General features: G+C 41.4%; 1 protein-coding gene across 1 annotated transcript; it reads left to right on the top strand.

The window, feature by feature from the left end:
- Positions 1–439: 439 nt before the first annotated feature.
- cpped1 (calcineurin-like phosphoesterase domain containing 1) lies at positions 440–22520 on the top strand (the record flags this gene model as incomplete). The annotated part of the gene is made up of 6 exons (XM_083932596.1): positions 440–575; positions 4893–5111; positions 17438–17610; positions 18346–18465; positions 18657–18789; positions 22513–22520. Exons 1-6 carry the CDS (start codon positions 512–514, stop codon positions 22518–22520), a joined length of 717 nt encoding a protein of 238 aa, XP_083788722.1. The 5' UTR covers positions 440–511.
- Between the last annotated feature and the right edge of the window lie 898 nt (positions 22521–23418).

Raw genomic sequence — 23418 nt, 5'->3', positions numbered from 1 at the left:
TGTGGTTAAAAATCAAACCTCGAAAGGGACCTTCGATGTTATCTGAACTGTCTGGATGAGGTGAATCAGCTCAGTAGTTTCTTCAGTCAGATAAAAAGACTCTGGGTGCAGCATGCTGAATTTTGAACCGCCTCTCTCCATGGTGCTGAAAGCGCCCTGTCTCTGCCCAAGCTCCCATTTTGTGTGAGAACAAAGAGCTGTATTTTTAACCCAATGTGTAAAATAATTTCGACTAAAGTTGCTTAGTTTATAAAGGTTTATACGGCATCTGAAAGTAAAGTCTGAAGAGTGGGAGGAAAGCCTGCGTGTTGAAGCCACACTGGGGGCCGCTGCAGAGAAAAGCCACAGACTCAGGAACAGGCGGTAGTAGTCGATCACCGATAGTCACCAGACATCGAGCGGCAGCTGGGACGACCCAGCAGTTATAAACAAACCTGCTCGGAGGCTTAACTGACAGGCTCACGGGTCACCCCATCAGTTTACCCGGATAACTCTGAAAGAGACTGGTCTTATGGCAGAGAGTGAGGACATCTTTCTCAGGGCTAAACAGCGGACTTTCAGCGGACTGACTGAAGGTACTGTAGCCGACTGTCAGTAGCTTATTTAACTTTAGCCCCGTCGGTTAGCCAACATGCTAATGCGCGAGCTAATGCTCTATCTAACTTGGGTGTTACACAAGTTGTTGTTGCAGGCAGTAGGTTAATGCTCTAATGGAGAACATGCAGTCGACTTATGTGTAGCTTCGTGTAGTTTTGATAGTTTTAACAGCCGGGTCACCATAGCAAGACTAGCTTGTGTTTACAAAATAAAGTGTAGTGTCGTGGTGTGTTTTTAAATCATTGCAGAAAAGCTATGGTTGTTTTGAAGTGCTGTAGCCTACTATTGATATCACCGTGCCCTTTTAATTCTGTTTTATTTACTTATCCTTTGTTTATTTATTATATCTGAATGAATTTATATTTTGGACACTAAAATATATCGACACGTTTCAAATGTTTTATTAGGTAAAATAAATGAATGCAAGTGATTACAATATATATTTGTTTTTGGAATATATGAAAAAAATAGTATTGTATTTTGTAAGATATGTGTTAAGCACAGTTAAAACAGTTGAAAATCAAATAAATGTATGACAAAGGAAGCTGTAACTAACAATGAATTACAGAGAAGGGGCAGGATTAAATAAGTGTTTCCTTTTTCCTACTATTTGGACATATTAAAAAGAACAAAAGTGAAGTATTTGTTACTTATGTATCCACGCGTTCTAGATGTGTAATTATTATTTTCTGGATGACCTTTTCTGTTTTCTATTTTAATATGTTTGAAATAAATTCAAATCTAAACAAATCAAATAGGTAATAGTTGGTAACAGGTGGTCATTCAATGAGTAAACTTTGAAAACAAAAAAATCTTGTTTGAACTACCCTGAGTAGTGTGGGTCTATATTTAGGACCTCTGATTTTACTGCATCTGCATTTTTGAGGAGGAGTCATACAAGCATAACTTGGATTATTGTCGCATGGCAGACCTCAGTTAAGTAGATTAAATGAGTCTAAAATGTTTCATTACTGAAGTGGTTCAACTCTACAGTCAGGAAGGATTCAAACCATTACAGTGATCGCACTAACATGCTCATTATTTTCTTTCCTTCTCATCTGTTTAGTTCTTTAGCACCTAAACAAGTTAGTATGAGGGGAACTCAAGGGAGGAAATTGAAATGTTGAGTATTTTATTATTTGCTGCAAAAAGCAAGCACCGGGGAGCTTTCATCTCAGATGATGATTAATTTTGTTTGGAGTGTACAATCTGCCATGTGAGAAATCAGTGCGATTTATGTTTGAAGTTGTGCTCGACCAGCGCAGCCACACAAGGCTGCTGCCTCTTATCTCCTGTCATGGGAGATCTGTCGGCTTCTGCAAGTCCTAATGTGTGTGTGTTTTTTAATTTCTTTTTGTATTTGTCTGTGAAATAGTTCACACAACTGACTCCAGAGAGAGACATTGTGCTGTTAAGTATGCTCAGTGTAACAAAAAGCTTGCAGGAGTTGTGTGAGTGTACCTTGCAGCTTTGTGAAATCTTTACAGATTGTCCACGACCTCTTACAAAGAAGCACGTAAGTCAGGTGCAGGACCAACTTGCATAGGGGATGTACATGCACCTTTACATGCATTTGTGTGATTTGAAAACTTAATGATGCGTGCAATGGAGGACTGTTGGCAGGGAATAAAAAGAGCACCAGCAGCATGCAGTGGGACACCAGCATGCAGAAAATTTTCTAATATGTAGGGTGCTACATTGCGTATCAATCATCATTTTTAATTTTAAGGACACCTAGAGGGTATTTTATCACGCTTTTCTGTGTGTAAGTGCAGCCTAGAGGGCATCCTATCACGTTTTCTCCATTTAAGGGCACACTTAAGGAGACTGCATCACATTTACTTAATCGAAAGGGCACCCTTGAGGGCACTTTTCATGTTTTCTCTACCATAAAGGACATCCAAGAGGGAGTGTTTGTGGCATTTTTTCGAGGCGAGCCCACCAGTGGATATATGTAAGTTGTTAGGTTTCAAGATGTGCTGATGAGAGTTTTTAATCTGCTTAAAAGACAGATCTGGTCCGCGGTGTCTGAAGTAAATGCTGATGGACTGTCATGGACTTGAGATAAAAGCAGGAAGCTTAACTCTATACTGCAGTGATCATGGCAGCTGTTCAAATTCAAAATTCATCAGCAGTCCTCACCGTGTAGTCATAAGTTAAGATCAAGGCCAGGCCAGTTTGAACTAAAGGCATTATTAAGTAATTTGCTTGAAGATATAATTATGATGATAATCATTAAAGGAGAGTGCGGTTCCATTACACAGGGGGGGTCATTGTTAAGCTTTTACTTGCTTGTCTCTCAGGAACAAGACACTCTTTGTTGCCTTTTTCCATTCAAGTTTCCGTGGAGGACAGAATTATCATACACTCATTTGGGAGAGACACAGAGGATGCTGAACAGCTAGTTCTCCCTGCTGAGTGTGAGTGAGGGGATTTGTGCAGAATGCAGATGCAGACTCTCCATGGCGACATCCATGTGTAACTACAGCGCTGCTTTTACATCCTCCGGAAACTACAGAAAGTGGAACAAAAACTGTTTACACCTGCTCTTTGCATCTGTCCATTTGCAGGCAACAATGGGCTCCATTACCGTATCACTTCGCCGGGCTTTCTCTCGTGTCCTTCGGGTCGGACCTTGTCACTACCATCAGCCATGCCGTGTTGAGTGTCTGCTTCCGTTCTATCTATACATGGAAATACAGGAAGGACCTGCATTGTTAATAAATATTTGAGAGTAATATGATCGTAGTGCCCTTCTGTTACGCACTCAGGATTACGTAAAACACTTGTTTGTTTTTGCCATTCATGCTCCAACATGTAGCTGTTTGTTAATTATTTAGCAGAAGTTACTCATGGTGTAGAGCTTGTACAGCTTTAACAAAAAGGTTGTACATTACAATCCCTCCCTTTTGGATCTTCACAGCACTTTCAACTCATCAAGTGTTGCGTTGATTTTAAAAATGAATAGTATAATAAGGCTTTCTACATGAAGCTTTCACAGCAGGCCTCAGTCCGCTGAATGACTAATGCTGCGATGATACCGCATCACTTTATGTTTCTGCATGCTACCATGTGCAGTGTTCTGTGCACATAAACATGTTGAGATGAAAATGTTCAGATGCTGTGCTAGAATGTGAAGTTAATACCCGGCAGATAAATCCGTAGGTCAGCTGCTAATGAAAGCAGTGTGTCCTTTGAATTTGTTTAAATTTGAGTTTGAATTATATGCATATTCTCACATTGTACAGTGGCACTTATAATTATAGCTGACATGTAAATCAGTAATAATTGCTGTTCTCCATGTATTTGTCATGCAAGAACATTTCTATCTAGATAGTCTGTGTGTATAGGCTACTTAATTTCACACTAAATTCGTATTTCAACTACGGCTCTGACTCACATTCTTTGGCATCAGTACTTCCCAGTATGTTCTCTTTTGGTTTTCCACTGCGGATAGTTCCCCCTCAGTGTAGGTGGGATTTTTCGACTGATCATAGTGAAACTGCTGTGACACACTGAATCCTTTCATCGGCAACGATGTCTGCACGTGAGTTCGAGTATATAGTGTACGCAGTTATGTGTACTAGGGGCGTCACGATTTCAATTCTCTGTCAAAAATCATTCAAAATTAGCTTTCCATTTCGATTATCAAAATCAAAAGCTGGATCAGCCCCCATTTTCAAATTTATATTTTTTAATTTGACCATATGGCCTTGGTGTAGTACATTTAAAAAGAATGTATGGTAGTTTTATCACATTTCATACCATGCAGCATCTGTTTAAAGAAGAATTTGATAATGTAAATGACAGTTGATAGGGCACAAAACCAACGATCTGTTGATCTTTATGAATAAAGAGTTGAAAGTCTAACAATGGCTTATGCGTCAGTGCTGGAAAAAAAATATTTAAAACGAAACAGTGAATCAAATCATGATCTTACAATAAAAAGTCTGATCGAATCGTGAGTTTGGAGAATCGTTTCACCCCTGGAAATCATTGGTTATCTTATCCTTAGAGACCATGCGAAACGGGTAATTATTAGTTATCAGTAGCTGTTAAAAGAAATCCATATCGTGCATCCCTAGTATTTTTCGAAATCTCACTGACAAACAAGCAAACAAAAATAATGAGCCAAACCAAAAACATCATCAACAACAACAAAAACACGTAAAGTTACCTGATGCAGCTTTAACAAAGTTTAATTGTAGTGGGGTTTTTGTAATAACCAGTTTCCATCTCTGTCAATGCACCTGCTAAGTCCATACTTCAATGTCAGCCCTCTCTTCTTGTTCCAGATGCAGAGCGTGAGTGGAGGGGGCCATTTTGCTTCATCCAGGCCGCGGATCCCCAGTTCGGGCTGATGAAGGCCTGGAGGGACGGCGACTGTGACGACGGAGGGGACGAATGGGCCGAGGAAATCGAGCTCACCAAGCAGGCCGTGGAGGCCGTAAACCAGCTCAGACCCAGGCCGAGGTTTATGGTGCTCTGTGGCGACCTGGTCCATGCCATGCCAGGTAGGGATAAAGCACAAAAACACATGCACTTCACTTGAAAACCTTTAGTATATTTAGGGCGTGATCACACTATCCTTTTGGCCGCGGCCAAAACCGTTTTTTCAGCTAAAGTCTAGTACCTTTTGAGTAGTGTGAGCGCACCCGCTCCGCACTCAACTGGGGCCAGCTGGCCCTCCACGGCCCGCTTGAAATAGGTGGGCTTTAGCGGAGCCGTTTGCACATGTACGAGCACGAGCGTGCGCACGTGTACGCGCACGAGCACGAGCCCTACGGCAGTAGCGTTATGTCCGCCTGTTCGGACATGTAAATAGAAGGACGGACCATGCGCGGACATTTAACAACAACAACAATGGCGGTGAAAGGTTCATGTTGGTGTGATGCGGAGGTGGAGTGTTTACTGCAGATTTGGTCGGATGAAAATATTCAAAAACAGTTGACAAGACGTACAAAAACTCTGAGGTCTGTGGAAAGATTTGTAAACAAAGCCACACACACGTGATCCATGCGTGTGACGTGTTACGGCTTGAAGGCGTGTGGACAGCAAGAAGCATTGGCCGAGGCCCTGGTAGTGTGAGTACAAACGGGGCTGGGGCGCGGGGGGGAGAGGGAGGGGGGACAAGTACCCTAAAGTCCGGGTCTCGGTCCGGGAGGATAGTGTGAGCGCGCCCTTAGTAAATTTCAAGAATTCAGTGAGAGTATCACTGCTGCCATTTCTCCTGAAAATGAAGGTTGTCATTACAGTTTTTTAACCGGTAAAGTCCGAATCTGAGAATGACAATATTTTTCTCTGGGTCCTGCTGTTGCGTCGTGATGAAACGCTGTTTTGAAGTACATTACTTTTGTTGCTAAACATGAAAATACTACATGAAACTTCCCCGAGTGAAAAAAAACAAACATGCTGAGTTCTGAGGCCTGTAAAGAAACTACAATAACACATACTTATTACCAGCTTCAGCAGCTAACAGATGCTCCCAAGGACAAACAAGATGCTGGTTTCAAGCATTGTATCCGCCAATTATCCGCCTAATGTTGGAGGACTTAATGCGATCTCACAGATACCAGTGGCGTGAGTTTAAACTCTGCCCGGCCTCTTTTAGTGAGACCAAATGACACAGCAGAGGTCCCACCACCAGTGCTATTTCATGGCATCTGGTACATCACACAGGCTCATGCAAATGCTGCACTTATTTCAAAGTGTTTGAAATGGCTCTCCCAAATTTCAGATAACAGCAAACTATTTAGAAACACAAGCTGTGATTTCATGCTCCACGCACTGTTTCACCAATCATCTTGTTTTATGCCTCGTTTGTATTCAGCACTGCCAAAAGCTGCATGTTGTCAGATTCAGCGCCCAAAGCTGATATCTTGTTTTTCATCAAAGGGATCAAAGGATAGTTCTGAGAAATGTTAGAAAGTAATCAACAACCACCTCCCAAACACTGTTAATGATGTACTATTCCATCAGCCATCAAACCAGGTCTTTTATTCTTTCTAAAACACTTGCCGACCTTTGACGTTCGTGGCCAGTGAACATAAAAGTTTTCATACACACCGGCATCTAGAGATTCACTGATCCAGTTTTTTTTCCAATCTGATACCGATACCTGGGCTGAGCGTATGGGCCGATACCCGATACCGATCCGATCCTACTGTTGAATGAATGAACCGTATACCTTGCCATGTGAGTGAAGGCATCAGGCTTGAAATAAACATTTAGCCTTCTTAAAAACAAGGTAACAAATTAACACAGATATAAAAGTACTTAATATTATTTATTAACAAATAACAAAGTGAACATTAGCAGCAAAAATAAATAAATAACACTTCCATGTAAAGTTCACTGCAAACAGATATTTTAAAATGTAGTATTTAAATATAGGTGCTGCCTGAAACCCAACAAACAATGGCTTCATTGACTTGCTGTGTTTGATATTAATAAAAAAGAAATGACTGGATCGGAATGCTTGATCGTCCTAATTCATCCGATATCTGATCCAATGAATTAGTCAAATAATTGTAGTGACTAATTGAACTAAGTCTACTTTAACCGCTCGAGGGCGTCAAAATTAAGGGAAGGACAAGTCGTGACTGATAAGACCTAATCAGGAAGCGAACGTGTGTTTGCGCCATCTTTTTCAAATGTCAGTCAGGCTGCACGGTATAAGGGAAAATGTATTTGTGTGGATGTAGCCTGACTCATCTATGCCACCCAGATAAACCGATCATCAGTTGTTGTCAGCTGTTTTCGTAACCTGTTAAACGCATTTTAACCGATTAAACAGTTTAAAATATAAATATATTTAGAGTCATTTATAAGAGAGTTTGAGTACTAGCAAATTGTGTTTTAGCTGTGTGTAAGCTATGTGTCTGCCTGGATACTCTGGGCTAAATGTGCATTAGCATGTTGGATGGATATAACGGTGAAGCAACACTGACACACTGACCCCCTTTTATACGCAACTCTCTCTCCATTGGTGTTGTAGCTGACCAAAACACCCACAGACAGGTCTTTCCGCTCTGGCATTTCATTCACCATAGTGTGACTGAGTTGCTAAATATGGACAGCTAAACCTTTTTGGGCAGAACTCGTGCTTGTGAAATTTGGTTCGACATTACGACATAACACCACATACGGCGTTGAGCCACCTGAAGTCACTGCAAGGGATGTTCAATGACTGCTACGGCCCTGTGCATGTGTCTATAGAAGTAGAGTTACATTCCCTTTAGGGCAGTGTGCTGGCAGTCTTCAGGCGATATCTCCGTAGCCTCTGACATCCGTACGTATAGCAACATTTTTGAGGAGGTACAAATCAGCTATGTGTGTCAGGTCCGTCACTGAGCCGTAACACCTGAACTTTTCATCTACCTTAATCGATGCACCTCCAACCACACCTCAGCCTTTACCCGCAGCATATTTGATGTAGACTAATCTTCTGAGTGTTTTTCACTGCCTTTGCGAGCTGAACTGTTAATATGGACTGGGATTCTGTTCAAACATACTACATATCTGTGCCACATCAGGCTTGGTACGGATATTCCAACTTTGCTTTATTAGGTGTAGTGTAGAGGTCAGACTTATCAGCAGTGTTAAACCTGCCCCCGCTCGCTCTCTTTCCACTTTGGGTTTTACGTTTTTGACCTGCCCAGCATGAGATGACTTTCTGATTAGGCAGGAAAGCTGCTCTGAAAGGAGCTATTATGCCAATATCAAATATATATACTGTACAACTGACAACAGTGTTTCTGACTGAAACCATTAAAATGTCATGCTTTTTTTCTGTCTTGTAGGATTCCAAGTAGACATGCAGTGTAATCTGAATCTCATTGTGCGAATGCAGCTGTTATTATTGAGCCTCAGGCACATTTCTCTATTCATGACCCCTGTACAGCGGGTCAGAGAGGTTTTGTGCAATTTGCGTATGCACCTCTGGGAAAAGTAGTTGATGGCATTTGACCAAAAAATATGTGACGGAAAGAATTCGTACGATGGTAAGGTGTTGTGTTACACTGAACTGTGTGGCTGCAGGAGAGTGTAGATATACAAAATGTTGCAAGTCTTTAATTTTCACTGCAGATTCTCAGATCTGTAGTTAGCCGAAGCCGAGCAAGCTTTTTTAACATTCATCAGTATTTAAAGAGAATTGAATTTGTCTGTTATATTGATTTCTCAGCTGCCCTCTGAGACAATCCAGATCTAATTAATGCACTATGTGAAGAACATCAGCTTTGGGATGGTTCAGCTACAGAATATTTCTCACTGAGGTAGGTATTTATTAGACTTCTGTGTTTCCCAGCCAGAGCGAGTAAACACTGTACTCCCCTATGACAGCAGCCGATATTTATCTGTGAAAAAACACAGAGCTTCTGGCAATTCTCAGGCAACTTTAGTTTCTGTGCTGATGAGGATTTCGGCCATTGATTTGACTACAAAATGGTTCGCTTACAGGTGCTGCAGCTGGGAGGTAGAAAAGTTAGTTTTCTGCATTGTTTGTAAAATCAGTTTCATAAACATAAACATGCGACCCCCCCACCCCCGTGACAGCATGCAATATCAATCTATATAAAGCACTTGGTTGCTGTTTACATAAAGGTGGTTTCACTCCATCATTCTTGTGCTGGGAGTTAGACGTGTTAGATGTCTTGGAACCGGGACAACAAGCTGATGTCTTTTGCCACAGTGGCAGCTGGTTTCCCCAATCCACCAGATGCTTTCACTGTCTAGCCAGACAAACAGATTTTTCAGAGCAGAATGGGTTTTGGAAAATAGTTGGTTACCTCCAGAGATGGCTGGTTTAGTAAGCTAAATTAAAACTTTGTTGCTCATTTCCACCTTGTTTGGAACTGAAACTCACACTGTGTTCAGTGCTAAAATTTGTCTCTGTCTCTATTTCAGAAGGGACGGTGATATGATGATTAATGCTAGCCTGTCAACTGTTGTAACCTGTGAAATGATTCTCCTTATAGAGTAAAATACCTGTGCTTCGTAGAAGAACTTGACTGTGTGAGCTTGACAGGCATTAGTGTCAAGCGGTTGCTTTTTTTATGAAGTGCAATGAAATCAATAACTACAGCGCGGTGTGCGTGTTTCTTAATGTCCAGCTGCCTGATTTGATAACGGGGTGAGTGGAAACGGCCGGCAGGACACACTGCAGAGTTAATGTTCAGCAAAAAAGAGCCACAAGCCGCCAACTGATGCAAACTACCTTTGCATGACAATTAGGGAGTAGCATGAGGTGCCTGCCTGGATGCTTGGCCTCAAGGAATGGGCACAGAGAGAAAAGAGCAGAACCTGGCTCTCTCGCTCTCTCGCTCTCTCGCTCTCTCTCTCTCTCTCTCTCCATCTCTGCATGTCAGTGTTTTTCAGTGCGTTTGTTTGCATGTTTGATCAGATCGTGATATAAATATTTGGTAGTGATCCAGATTTGAAGAGGTTATTTAGCAGAATATATAGGTACATGCAGTGCATTATGTCATCCGTAAAATGTTCTTGGCCCCTGTTTCTAAAATTTGACTCAAGGCAAACTATTCATATGCAACACAGATTTGACTTGGCTTAGTCACACAGTAACACTTGCCTCCCTCTTCTCTCTTTTTGGGGGTCATAATGACCACCAATTTTAGCTGCGAGGTGACAGCCATGATCACTCCTGGAGCTGTCATCCCATATCATCTAAGAGTCTTGCTGTAAGCGTCCAAGTATCCTCATCATCTCCATGTCTGCCCCATTTGGACCAAAACATGGCCGCCATCCATTTCCCATATCCCTTCTCTGTCTCACTCTGATCAGCCGCATTTATAGTTCGTGGCAAGCTCTATTTCAGATGCGCAGTGGGACAGTAGATAGTGTAAACATTGGGTTTAAACCTTGGGGCCTTGAGGACCTTTAAACGCCGCAGCGTCAGCCCTTGTTACTGTCAGCCCAAATGGAGCAGGTTGTGTATGCCATCCTCATTACTCGCCATGTCCGTCACTTGCCTGGCAACTGGGCTTCTGCATCAGGAGGAAAGAGGGGAGAGATATTATAGCCAGAGCTGCTACTTCCGTCTCTCGCCTGACATTTCCCCTTAAACTGTTTATTTACAATTCAGAATGAATGGGTGGTGGCCAGGGGAAGCTGGCTGTCAACTGGCATTGTCAACACTGCTGCCTGTCAGCAACAGGAAATTGGCAACTGTATTTCTGTTCCCACGGATTTCACTCTCTATCTCTCCTCTCCTTTTGCTCTCACGTTCTCCTTTCCTGTCTGTTCTCTTTAGTAAACAGCTGTGGTATCATGCCTCATACCTTATTTTGACAGCCTTCATTTGCAAGTCTGACACCATACACAAACACATTTCTTCTCGCCTCTGATGAATCTATTTGAAGCATCCATGTGAATTAAATCTGGTTTGGTGGAATCAAAAGGTCTGGTTGGTCTTGTTATTGTTCTGTAACAAACTATAGAAATGTCATCGCGTTTGTCAATGTTATTTCACGTAAGATGGAGAGGAACCCAGATGGACTCAAATTATTTTATTTGCATCCCACCACATTGGTCCATGTAACCCAAGATTTACGAAAGTCTTGCAAAATGGTCAAAGTTAGGCCTTGACCTTAAAAGATTAAGGTTAGGGATTGATCTTGATTGGTTAAGTTTAGTATGGGTCTTCAGGAAGAGTCTTTTGAGAGTTTCCTCAAGTTTTTACAAATCTAGGGTGACCATCCAGACCACAAAGTACAACCTCATTCCCCCAAACCAGACAATCTTGCTCCCACAACCTTGTTTCATCCAGACCTTTACTGATAGAATGTTCCTTGAGCCCAATTCCCTCTCTCCTTTCCAAGCTAACCCCCAAGAGATGCTTTCTCATCTCAAGGACTTTCTTCAATCTCCCCTCTCTTACTTATTTTCAAAGCTGACAAATGAAGAGGATAAAGAGCAGGGAGGAGGTGGGGAAAAGGGGGTGAGATGGAGAGCTGATTAGATTAGAGAAACATGCTGGACTTAACACTCTCCTAATGAGCACTACAAAGGATCCAAGCGGTATCTCTGGGGGTTCGTGAAGGATGTTACACATGATACAGCAGGGAGAAGTCTTCAAGCATGTGTTTGAATCTCCGTGTGTGTAAAACTCATAAAGGTGAAGTAGAGGTTACCTTGGGACTCCCCTGTCCCCTCTCTGTAACTGTGGAGACCTGTTTAATAGCTGTTGAAGGCAGATCAAATGAGAATCTTGGAGGGGTTGTGAAGCAGAGGAGAGAAGAGTATGAAGGCTAGATTTTGGTGGGTGAACAGGGAGGCTCTCTGTGTGTTTATCCAATGGGATTATCCAGTGACTTATTCAGTTGATTTTAGTGGGGATTTTGGGAATTCCAAGGGTCATACTGTAGAGGTTAAGAAATGTTTCTCTGTTACCATTTCCATTCTTCAGCAATTCATAGTGGCCCAGGAGACACATGGTTCAAAGATCCAGTACGACAACTATTGTAAATATCATGGGAAATTTCCAAGCCCTGGTCAAACTAGGTACAAATGGTCAGTGTGAGTAGGCCCTAAGATAGCACAAGCCACCCGCTCCCAAGTCCTCCAGGGACATTGCAAGACGTTGCCAAGCTAGATGGGATATGTAGTTCTTCCAGCATGCTCTTGGTTTGTCCTGAGGTCTCTAAGTTAGGACATGCCTGAAAAACTGTTAAAGGGATGCATCTAGTAGGCCCTGGAATGCTGAATCAGACGCGCTTGTCAGATGATCAAACAGTTTCAGTCGCCCCATCTGCCCACATTTGAACTGGAGCTGCAGCTGGCTATTTCTTTAATTTTCCTAAACAAGACAATCCAACATTCACACAACTTCCTGCCGCGATTGGCCAGCTGCATGGAGGTTGGCGGGACTTGTAACACCTTATTTCATTAAATATGACAAATTATAATATAGATGATTAAATATTTATCAGACACTTTGAAATAAGAATTCGACACCACGTAATTCGCCACACATTTTGCATGAGCTTCTTGATCCAAATATTGAAGGTCCAGCGCTGCAAAACTAGCAGGTTGAGTTGGCTATAACACAGTAGGAAAGCACAGAAAGGAAATATAAAATGTGCCAAGATCACGGATTGAAGTACCAATTCTTAGTATCAGGTCAGGGCAGGATCAATCCAGCACTGTAAAGTAACTAAGTTGTGTGTGAAAGGTTGTGAGATAAATTTAATGACTCCACATACCACCATGTCATAAACTGTCGTCCAGTGTCACCTCAGTCAATGCAGGTACATGCTTGAGTGAGTCACAAATATAGGTCTCCCTCAAACTCTGAGAACACAGTTGTTTCAGTGTAGAAAATGTATGCGACAGCAAGACCGCACACACCGAGGTGTGTGTGCAGTCTCGACTCACGATTGAGAGAAGTGCTTACAGTGTTGGACAGGCTCAACAAGAACTTGCCAAAGTCTCCTGTCAAGGTTTGAGAATCACTGTGTTGCAATCTCATTAAATGAACAAGGCCTCTCAGTCAGAGCCCCGGAGAGAGCAGAGACCAGCATTGTGTTTTCATTTCCATATAACCTGCTCTGTATATAGTTTACACAAAAAGAAAAAAGCAGGGCGTGAAAATGTTTGCATAAAATGAAAATGTTACATGAGCCTTCAATATTTCCTGTGTATGAGGAATTCTACACATTGATGAAATAAACTTTGCTGTATGTAGCATTTTATCACTTGTTTGTGCACGCTAATTGTCGTTTTTGAAATATCGGGGCATACTTAAGGAAATAAGTTCACATCACAAATCCTCTGCTCCCCCTTGTATTCGACCCCTTGCCAAGGAAGTGGTCATTTGCATAATGTTGTATGGCACTATTACCAGTAGGGCTGGGACAATAGGCTTTTATTCCAATCAGTACAATCACTTTACCTGGGTGCTCGATATGTATTGTGATATTTTAGTGTTGTGATTCCATAAGTATTTCAATTTGATTTGTTATTATTCAATTTAAGAGACTTTTACTTTGGAAAATCTCTGAATTGACACGATAAAAATATATGAATTTCAGCATGTCTGTAGTCAAATATTGCCTGAAATGTGTTTTTATAGCACCTGTGTATAAAGAAATGTAGCTATGTCAAGGAACAGATATGGGACTTTTACTAAGAGAATACAGGGATGTCCTGAAGTCAAATTGTAAGAATTCCATTTCTAACAACCCAAAAATCAGATCATAAATGCATTTCTCTCATTTTTTTTTCATTTTAATGTTTAAGGGATACAGGTAGAATGTGTTATACTTCTCATGAATATAATCCTGTTAATCTTAACCCTCAGTTAGCGTTAGACCACAGAGATACAAGTGGTGGCTGGCTTGTCTGTCTGTCCCATTGCAGATGCATCAGTGTAATCTAAATTCAGTTTAATTGATTTGTTTCAAAATTTCCGTCAGACATGAATTAAGTACAGTGTTTACCACAGACTTTAGATACTATTTGCGGGGTTACCACAGATGTACGTGGAAGCAGTCGCTTTGAGCTAGACCTGGATTTCAGGTGTAGTTGCATTCTGGAATGAGTCACTACGTAATTGTAACGCTATGCAAGCACAAGATGCAGTCAGGCATCCCCATTGGGCGGCTGTGGCTCAGAGGAAGAGCGGGTCGTCCTCCATTTGAGAGATCGGCGTTTCGAATCCTCGGCTCCTCCAGTCTGCATGTCGAAGTGTCCAACCCCAAATTGCTCCCTGTGCTGCGCATGGGTGTGTGAATGTGGCGTGAATGGTTAGATTAGATGGTATGTAGATCCATTGGCATCAATGTGAATGTCTGTGTGAATGGGTGAATCTGACAAGTAGTGTATTAGCGCCTTGAGTAGTCAGAAGACTAGAAAGGCGCTATATAAGTACAAGTCGCTATAACATTAAACGAGAGAAAGCTTGTCCACTTCTGTTTGTGTTCACTTTAGTTTAAGATAACCACAGCTGTATAAATCTTTACATGTTTCATGTTTTTAGACAAAAAATCCTTCTCATTGTGCATTTAAGGGAAGTGAAGGAGGTCATGTCAACTGGGAAATGTAACCAGATAATTAATATAGTTTTATAATGAATAAGCATTCTAGACTTCCCAACTGCGGCAGGACATCTGTACCTAAACAACCTACATGCATTAAACAGACATGTTGTCATGCCCATCACCACTCCCCATTAATCTAAAGCAAGGTGTCTCAAATGTAGATTGATGAGGTATTGTCTCATTGAGGATTGCTTTACACTGTGCATTGCCGAAGGAAGATTCATGGTTATTGCTATGTTAGTGGATGGCTATAGTGGAAGGCAGGCAGCTGGAGGTGTGAGGAAGCAGAAGGCTGCCCAGCGTCCCTGCCTCTCTCCGTGGCTACCAGTTTTTTTTTCACTCGATGGATCCAAAAAGAGTAAAATGTGGCTACATGCTACATGAGCCCCACCTTGCTTCCCACTTACTCGATTACACACATTCCCACTCGTGCAGTCAAGCATGAAACACTTTTTTTTTTTTTTTAGCTACCAACAAGCTCCACTGGAGCAGCTGACAAGGTGACCTCTAGATTTGTCTAAGCGTGTTAAATACTTGGAGAAACTGACCTTATAAAAATAAAAACAAGACAAAGTCTCCACTTGTGAATAAATGGTTAAAGTCTTACGGCATCCAATTGTCTGTTACAGCAGAGTTAGTTGTGAGCTAGCAGCTGCAACAATTGCCTCAGCTTCTCAAATGACAACCTTTGTGCCCCCTGCTCTCCATCCCAGCTTCATTAGTGTGGCTGCCTTTGTTTGTATTCAATTGTGGCAACGGTCAAATATTGTGATTGTGGAATAATGAGTTCACATTGCCAGGGTCTCAGCTGTCATCATTTATATCAAGACTCTGCTTCAAACTGTCAGCTCCCCAGAGATCAAACCAGATGTATAGTTTTTCTCAAACTGCACCACACAACATCTGCTGTAAACCATCGTTCAGACTGTTCATTTTTTGATAATCCTCAATAACACTGAATTGTTAAGTTCCTATGCATGACAAAATGTATTTTTCACGGCACAAAATGTATTTTCTAGAACGAAATGGAGGAATTCATTCATATAAATTACATAATTACAGTATCACCACCGTTATTATAAAACCAAGACAAAATGCACCTTTTATGTTTTATGCATGAATTTTGTCATGTTTGGTCACCGGTTTGTGCACAAAACACCAGACAGTAGTATGACGACATATATAGTTCTATTGCAATGCCATAAAACCAGCGACTGATCTGTGTTATTACAATATTTACATAATTTGGACTATGCTGGTATCCTTGCATGTGGGAGCAAATCATAAAGGTATTTTTCCGTTAACATGGAGTGTACAAAAATAGGCTTTACCATGTGGTTATTTCATATAGTCTATGTATTTATTGAATTACTAGAAATACCATGCTATAACTTGATATATGTCACTGTCAAGATATGAAATTACCTATATCAGGATATAGGAATGTGGCCATATTGCCCAACCCTACTAGGCAGCTATAGCGCTCTGTAATTTGTGTAAAGACATGCTGTAAATTAGCACTTGCATATTTCATTCCCTAGTAGTAGATATTGACCAAGAGACTTGCTAGAGCTGTACTGGCAGCTCAAATAATTAACAAGATTCACCCTGAGGTGTCCGCACACGTTAAGGCTAGCCAATCAGGTGCTACATTTTGTTGACTGCTAGTGATAATGTGTGAACATTTTATAGCACTAACCTTATTGTTCTTCTTGTTATATGCGAGGGAATTAATATGTATTGCACAGAAGCAAATACTCGCCAAACCTGAATGCAGTAATCGAAGTGTCACGCATATTCTGTTATACATAACAGAAGAAGGCCTTTATGCGTCCTTTTGTACTTGAGTGCATGTTTGTGTGTTGTATTGACAATTTGAAGACTGACAGGCTGGCTTAATTATAGAAGAGAGACAGGTGAAAACGATGTTTTGCCTTTTATCTGGATGCGTTGTAAACTCTGCATTCTCTAGCTATGTCATGCACAAGATGTTCTGTTTGAAAAAAAAGAGGCTCTTATGTAATTAGTCCTATCCAAACATCCAAGGAAACGTTTGCTCCAAAAGTAGGCCAGTAAAATAATTACTCAGATGAATAAAAAGGAAAGGGAATAAGAGAGGAGAGGGAGAGGAAGGAATAACTTAAGAGAAGTGGCTGATAGCTTTGTTTAATATACATTCTATATTATAAATATTCTTGAGTCTCACCCGTTCTCTCTCCTTTACCTATACCGGAACTGAATATTTGATATGCTCCTCCTTAAGCGTAGTACTCTTGATTTTAACACAAACAAATGAACACATTGTAAAGATGTAAAACCAATTGCCTCACGTGTCTTGGACCAGTGAATCTGGAAAGTGCTCCGCAGAGTGCTCAGGTTTGGCCGGGTGGACCGGGGAAGGCTTCTACCAGAACACCACTCATCATGCCAGTAACCATGGTGATATAAAGTCGAGATGTGCAGACTATTGATCATTTTCTTAGCTGTCATCATTATCATCCAAATAATCCCCCTTCCCTCAGGCGACTCTCACCTGTAGTACCCTTCACACTCTCAATCTGACAGTTCTCATCAACATTCATGTGGATTTCTCTCTGACTCTATTTTGTCCAGGTGAGGTGTTATTATCAATATTAATAATCAAGTATGGATTTTTATGGTCCAAGTCAATGCTGTTTTGTTATTTCTGTATGGATGTCTGTTACAGCTACCTAATTTGCCTCAAGGATATTGAATTGAGCCGATGTTCACCTTGTGACAATGAGTTCCCCTTTTCTCCCCAGACACTCCATTCAGAGAAGGTCAGGAGCGAGACCTGAAGGCGGCCTTGAAGGGGACAGATCCCTCTATCCCGCTGGTGTTTGTCAGTGGGAACCATGACTTGGGCAACACCCCCACTCCCAGGACGCTGGAGCAGTACTGCAGTGCTTGGGGAAATGACTATTTCAGCTTTTGGGTAAGCAGACATCTCAGAATGTGTAATTAGTAGCAGTACAAAAAGGTGCAGTGCAGTTGCACATGGTTTATATAAATCAAGGCTGGCAGTTCCATCCCATGTTGCTAGTGTTGTCATGTAGCATGCTGTTCAGTTGTGGAGGGAACCGATCGTTTGCAATGGATATAGACAAAATTATGTTTGGCGCTTGCCTCGTGAGACCATCTTGATCTTGCAAGCTCCATTGTATTTTACTCGCAGATCAGTCTGGTAACATACAATATCGAAAATGTGGAGGCGTCCAATCAGCAGTGGTTTTGAGGTGGCTTGAAGTGTTACGCAACAAGAAGCGTAAACAAAATGGCTTCCACGAATGAGATGAGTGCAGCTTTTGAGCAAGCTGCCCGCTAGCGCTTTTTTTCTCTTGGATCCTTCTGTTTGAATATGGACCAGGCATCTGAAAAGTGTGCCTTTTATCCGTAAATTTGCGTTACGCAAACTGCCGACAGTAGGACCGATCATGTGTAAAATCCCCTTTGGGGATCAAAATAAGTAACAATGCCGTTATCAAACCTCGCCCTGCAAACAGTAAAAGAAGACACATGAGAATTGAATGTAGTGCAGTTACAGATATGACCATACAGCAAAACAAAATACATTATCTTTGAGATAGCTTTAGCCAAGTTTTTGTTATTGTTTGAAAAATGAATGAGGTTAAGGTAACCTCTCTGTCTCTTCTTTCTCGTGTTGTCTCAGGTGGGTGGAGTCCTCTGCCTGGTTCTGAACTCCCAGTTCTTCTATGACGCCTCGGCCTGCCCTCATCTACAGGAGGCCCAGGAGACGTGGCTGGAGGAGCAGCTGAGCAGAGCCGCAACGGTAGAATGGCATCACTCACACGTTTCTATTCTTGTCTGATTTATGAGGACATTCGGCTAGATAATGTCTTCCTTTGCCATGTCTGGACGTTAGGATAATAACTGCCGTCTGAAGCCATTTGACGCAACAATTGAATTTTGTCTTTGGAGATCGATGATGAACCCAACCCCCTCAAATCTGTCTCTGTTCAGGAACCCAAACCCAAACACCTCCTGGTGTTCCAGCACATCCCTCTCTACCTAAAGAGTCCGGATGAGGAAGACGACTACTTCAACCTCCAGAGGGTAGTCAGACAAAATCTGTTGGACAAGTTCAAGAAGGCAGGTAAGACAGCAGAGCTTAATATCAAATTTTTTTTCCTCTAGTTACTGTGTTTTTATGCAGACCAAATCACAATGACTAAGCAGGTTTCTGTCCAGTATCAGCTCAAGGGCACTTCAACATGACAGAGTATGCATTGTCTCTTCCAACTACCATGTCTTCTCAAACCAGATTTGTGTATATTTCTGTTTATCTGCAATGTCCTAACTTTAAGTAAGAAGTCAAAGAAGAGATAAAGTAGAGCTTTAATGTTTTTAAAGTCGAGCATCTTCTAAACCCCTAAAATATCTGCAGTATTTTCCGTAATGATGGATTAAGGCCATTGTGAAGTAGTATAAAATTGTCTTGTCTTAATTCCTCTGCGCTAATATTCCTATAAAACCTGTTCATTTCTAGCATATCTAACCAAAGCACAGTTAAGATCCCAGCCCAGAGGATTAATGTGCCGCTAGCCAGAACTGCAGGAGCAGCTCCTGGCACACACATAATTGAATTCATTAATGCATTCGCTCTCTTTTAAGAAGAATAATTCCTTAATCAAAATCCATTGTTGTCAGCTTATAAGAGTCTGATACAAGGGTATCAGACTGGGATACTCTCACAAGGACAATACGTCTTTAAGGGAGCGCACACACACACACACACACACACACACACACACACACACACACACTATCCGGCCACTTCTGATTGACAGAACCACTCATACAGACATGCTTCTCAATCATGCATCAAGGTGACTGTTGAGGAATGATTTTAATCCCATTATCGAGCCATTATTCCAGCATGTATTTAACCATGTTGGCCCGTTTTGGTCTGATGAACCTTCTCCCTCATAATTGATTGCTCCTCTCAGGGAACACTGGTTAAAGATTTAAAGGGCAATCCGTACAGGCTTTTTATATGCAGGGATAGAGGGTATTACTGTATGAGCAGAACACGATATGAGCAAGTGTCCTTTCTCATCCACGCTCTTGTTCACACTCGTCCTGCCGGCAATTATAAATTCAGACGACATACAGGGCACATACTGTATGAACTATATACATACATGTGCGTGGTTATTAATAATTGATGACAGACACGCTAAGCTTGCTTTAAAGCTGCGTACACTACATGACTTTCTCATGTTTGCATGTTCATATATGTAAGTGCATTATGCGGTACTTCAGATTGCAGCAAGAGAAGGGATGTGATTTGATGCGGCCTGTGATTTATCATGTCATGTTGTATTTTACCCATCACATTCATGCAGCTTCTCAGCCCAGTACTGTCCCATACATAACATCCGGAAATGTCTACTGGATTCTACTGAATTACAGTGTTACTGTAAAGTTATCCTTCATTTTGGCGTGTTTATAACAATTGTAGTGATTAACATAATTGGAAATCCAACGTTTCATATGAAAATGACAAAAAAGGCGATGAAGTTCAGCGCAGTTTGGTCATTGTTAGCAGCTCTTGATGAGTCAGTTAAATGTACTAAATCTAAAACAAAAAAATTGATGAATTAACAGAAGGAATCAAAGCAGTTATTATTGAATAAAACAACCTCTGTCTGTGTGTTGTTTTTGCTCTCCTCTGATCCCTCAGTATCTCTTTCATGTTCCTTCTGCTCTCTAATATCTCCTACTAGGAGTGTCTTGGTTACTGATGCTGTACAGTCTACACTCTGAATCCATGGCTTAAAGTTTTCAGGCACTATCCCAGACTTCAGGCATAGAGCAGTTGCAGTAGAGAACCGCTTTGGCGAAGAGGGAGCTGAGCCGTAAGGGAAAGCTCTCAATTTACAGGCCCATCTACGTTCTGACCATCGCCTGTGGTCATGAGCTTTGGGTAGTGATCGGCAGAATGAGATCATGGATACAAGTTCGAAATGAGTTTTCTCCATCGGGTGGCTAGGCTCAGCCGTATAGAGGAGCTCATACATTCGGAGGGAACTTGCTTGTCCTCGGCATCGAAAGTAGTCAGTTGGGGTGGTACGGACATCTGATGAGGATGTTTCCTGAGTGCCTCCAATTAAAGGTTTTCAAACTGGTGAGAGGCCCCAGGCTAGGCCTAGAACGGGCTGGAGAGATTATATATGTTGTCTGGCCTTGGAATGCCTCGGGGTTCCCAAGGAAGAGCTGGAGAATGTTGCTGCAAAGAGATACATGTGGAATTCTTTGCTGCCCCTGTGACCCAGCCCAGGGTAAGCAGATAAAAAATGGATAGAGGTATGCTAGCAACATGGCTATATTGAGAGACATACAGGTTTGTTGGTTTGTTGGTTGATGGTTTGGTCCACTAACCTGACTGCCAGATGGATTGATTCGCATAATTTGCATTTCCATCTGGGAACTATCGGTTGAAGATCTTTTGGGAAGAGGTGGAAATAAACCATCTGTCTATCACCACCTATGTTAGTGATGGACAGGCCAAATCAACCAATCAGATCAACAAAGCGTATGACATACTAACAGAGCGTCAAGGCAAAGTAAACAACATGTTCGTAAAGGATATTTGCCGTTTGTGAAATGTGAATTTACTGATAAAAGGCACAATTTCGGGTGCCCGGTCCATATTCCACCAGAAGGACACAAGAGAAAAAAGCGTTGCTAAGCAGATAGCTGCACTCATCTCATCCATGGAAGCCGGCATGCTTACACTGAACAGTCGCTTCCCGATGCGTCACACTTTGACTCGCCTCAAAACCAACGCTGATTGATCTTAGGCAAACTTCTCCAAATTTTATCTGCTGCAAGTTACCAGACCGATCTGCAAGTAAAAAACAATAGAGCTCGCGAGGCTATCGGCCCACTGCTTTGCTCCAGATTGTAGCTTAACCATAAGGTTGGCCTTTTTTGTTTTTAGTTATATGCTGTGGCAACTATTGGATGGATTGCCATGCCATTGGTAAAGATAGTCTTGGTACCCAGAAGATGAATCTTAATGACTTTTCTCCAGACTTTTCCTGTAGCGCCACCATGAGGTCAGAGTTTTTACCTATGCAGTGAAACATCTACTTGACAGATTGGCACAGATATTCATGGTTTCCACGGGATGTATCTTAATTACTTTGGTGATGCCTTGAAAAATTGCAATGAAAATGCATACTGACATTAAATAACTTTTTGTCTTGCACTTCATTAAATGGTAAATGGGCTTGTACGGCACCTTTTTAATCTTCTGACTACTCCAGGTGATTTACACTGTTTACACTCATACTGCATACTGACCATCTAACCTAATTTTACCATTTACACCACACTCCCAAACCCATGCACAGCACAGGGAGAATTTGGGATTCAATTAAAAAACATACCATGAGAGTGAGTTAGGTACCAGCAATCAGGTAAACTTGTTTTTTGCTGTGTCTTGCTTCTTTGCGGCAACTTCCAGAGCTGCGTTCTCTGATTTTGGGCCTGACAGAAATAAGAGTAAAGTATTGTTTTCGAATATGTTTCAAAAACTTATTGCAGTGTATTGCACAATGAGCCACACGTGGCATCAGAAAATGTCTTTTAAATCATTGTCCAAAAGGTCCAAATAATGTTCTCCAACAGAAGCAGTCCATAGTTAAATTAAAAAATCCCTTTTCGGTTTCAAGCACAATAAAAGAAGAATAAAAAAAGAATTTCAGTTCATTCTGTTTTAGTTGTTTTTCGTAGGAGTGAATCATCTTCTCTCACAAAATAATAAAGGATCTCTGATAAGTTTCATTTTTTTGTTTTTTTTCCCCATTAGGAGTGTAGCCTCTTCCCAAACAATTTCACAAACGATCTTTGAACAAGTGAATCTCAAACACTTTCTGAGAATTGTGAACACACAACCATATAGAGAAGGATTGCCGTCGTGTAAAAAGGAAAATTAACAAAGGTGAGGTGAAATGGAGTCCAACTTTCTTCCTAACCCTAATCAATTATTCACCATGTGGTTGCCTTCTGCATCATATAGATAGATAGATAGATAGATAGATATATATATATATATATATATAGATAGATAGATAGATAGATAGATAGATAGATAGATAGATAGATAGATAGATAGATAGATAGATAGATAGATAGATAGATAGATAGATAGATAACTTTATTTATCCCCGAGGGGAAATTAGGTCATCGTAGCAGCGGTACAGAGCAATCAGAAGTACTAAAATAAGATAAAATATAAAATACAAAATATGAACAACAATAAAATAAAATAAAAGTACAGTATCGCAGATAAACACTATATTACAATATGCATTGTGGATTTTAATGTGCAAGAGAGAGAAAGGTGCATGTCAGTGATAGGTCACTTTGAGTAGTGTGAGTTATTTCCCTGAGCGTTGCTCAGTGTTGTTGTGCTGCGTTGTAAAGTCTGATGGCAGCAGGTAGGAATGATTTCCTGTGCCGTTCTTTAAGGCAGCGGGGTTGGATGAGTCTGCTGCTGACGCTGCTCTGAAGCTTGTCCAGGGTGTAATGGAGGGGATGGGAGACATTGTCCATGATCACCAGCAGTTTTGCCAGCATCCTGTGCTCCACAACCTCTTCCAGGGTGACAAGCTTAGAGCCAACAACAGACCCTGCCTTCTTTATGAGTTTGTTCAGTGTGTTCGCGTCTTTTGCTTCGATGCCTGCACCCCAGGACACCACAGCGAAGAAGATG

The sequence above is a fragment of the Echiichthys vipera genome, assembly GCF_963691815.1.
Source record: "Echiichthys vipera genome assembly, chromosome: 18".
Taxonomy (NCBI): Eukaryota; Metazoa; Chordata; class Actinopteri; order Perciformes; family Trachinidae; genus Echiichthys; species Echiichthys vipera.
Note: the sequence above shows the minus strand (reverse complement) of the source record. Positions and strands in the feature narration are given on the sequence as shown.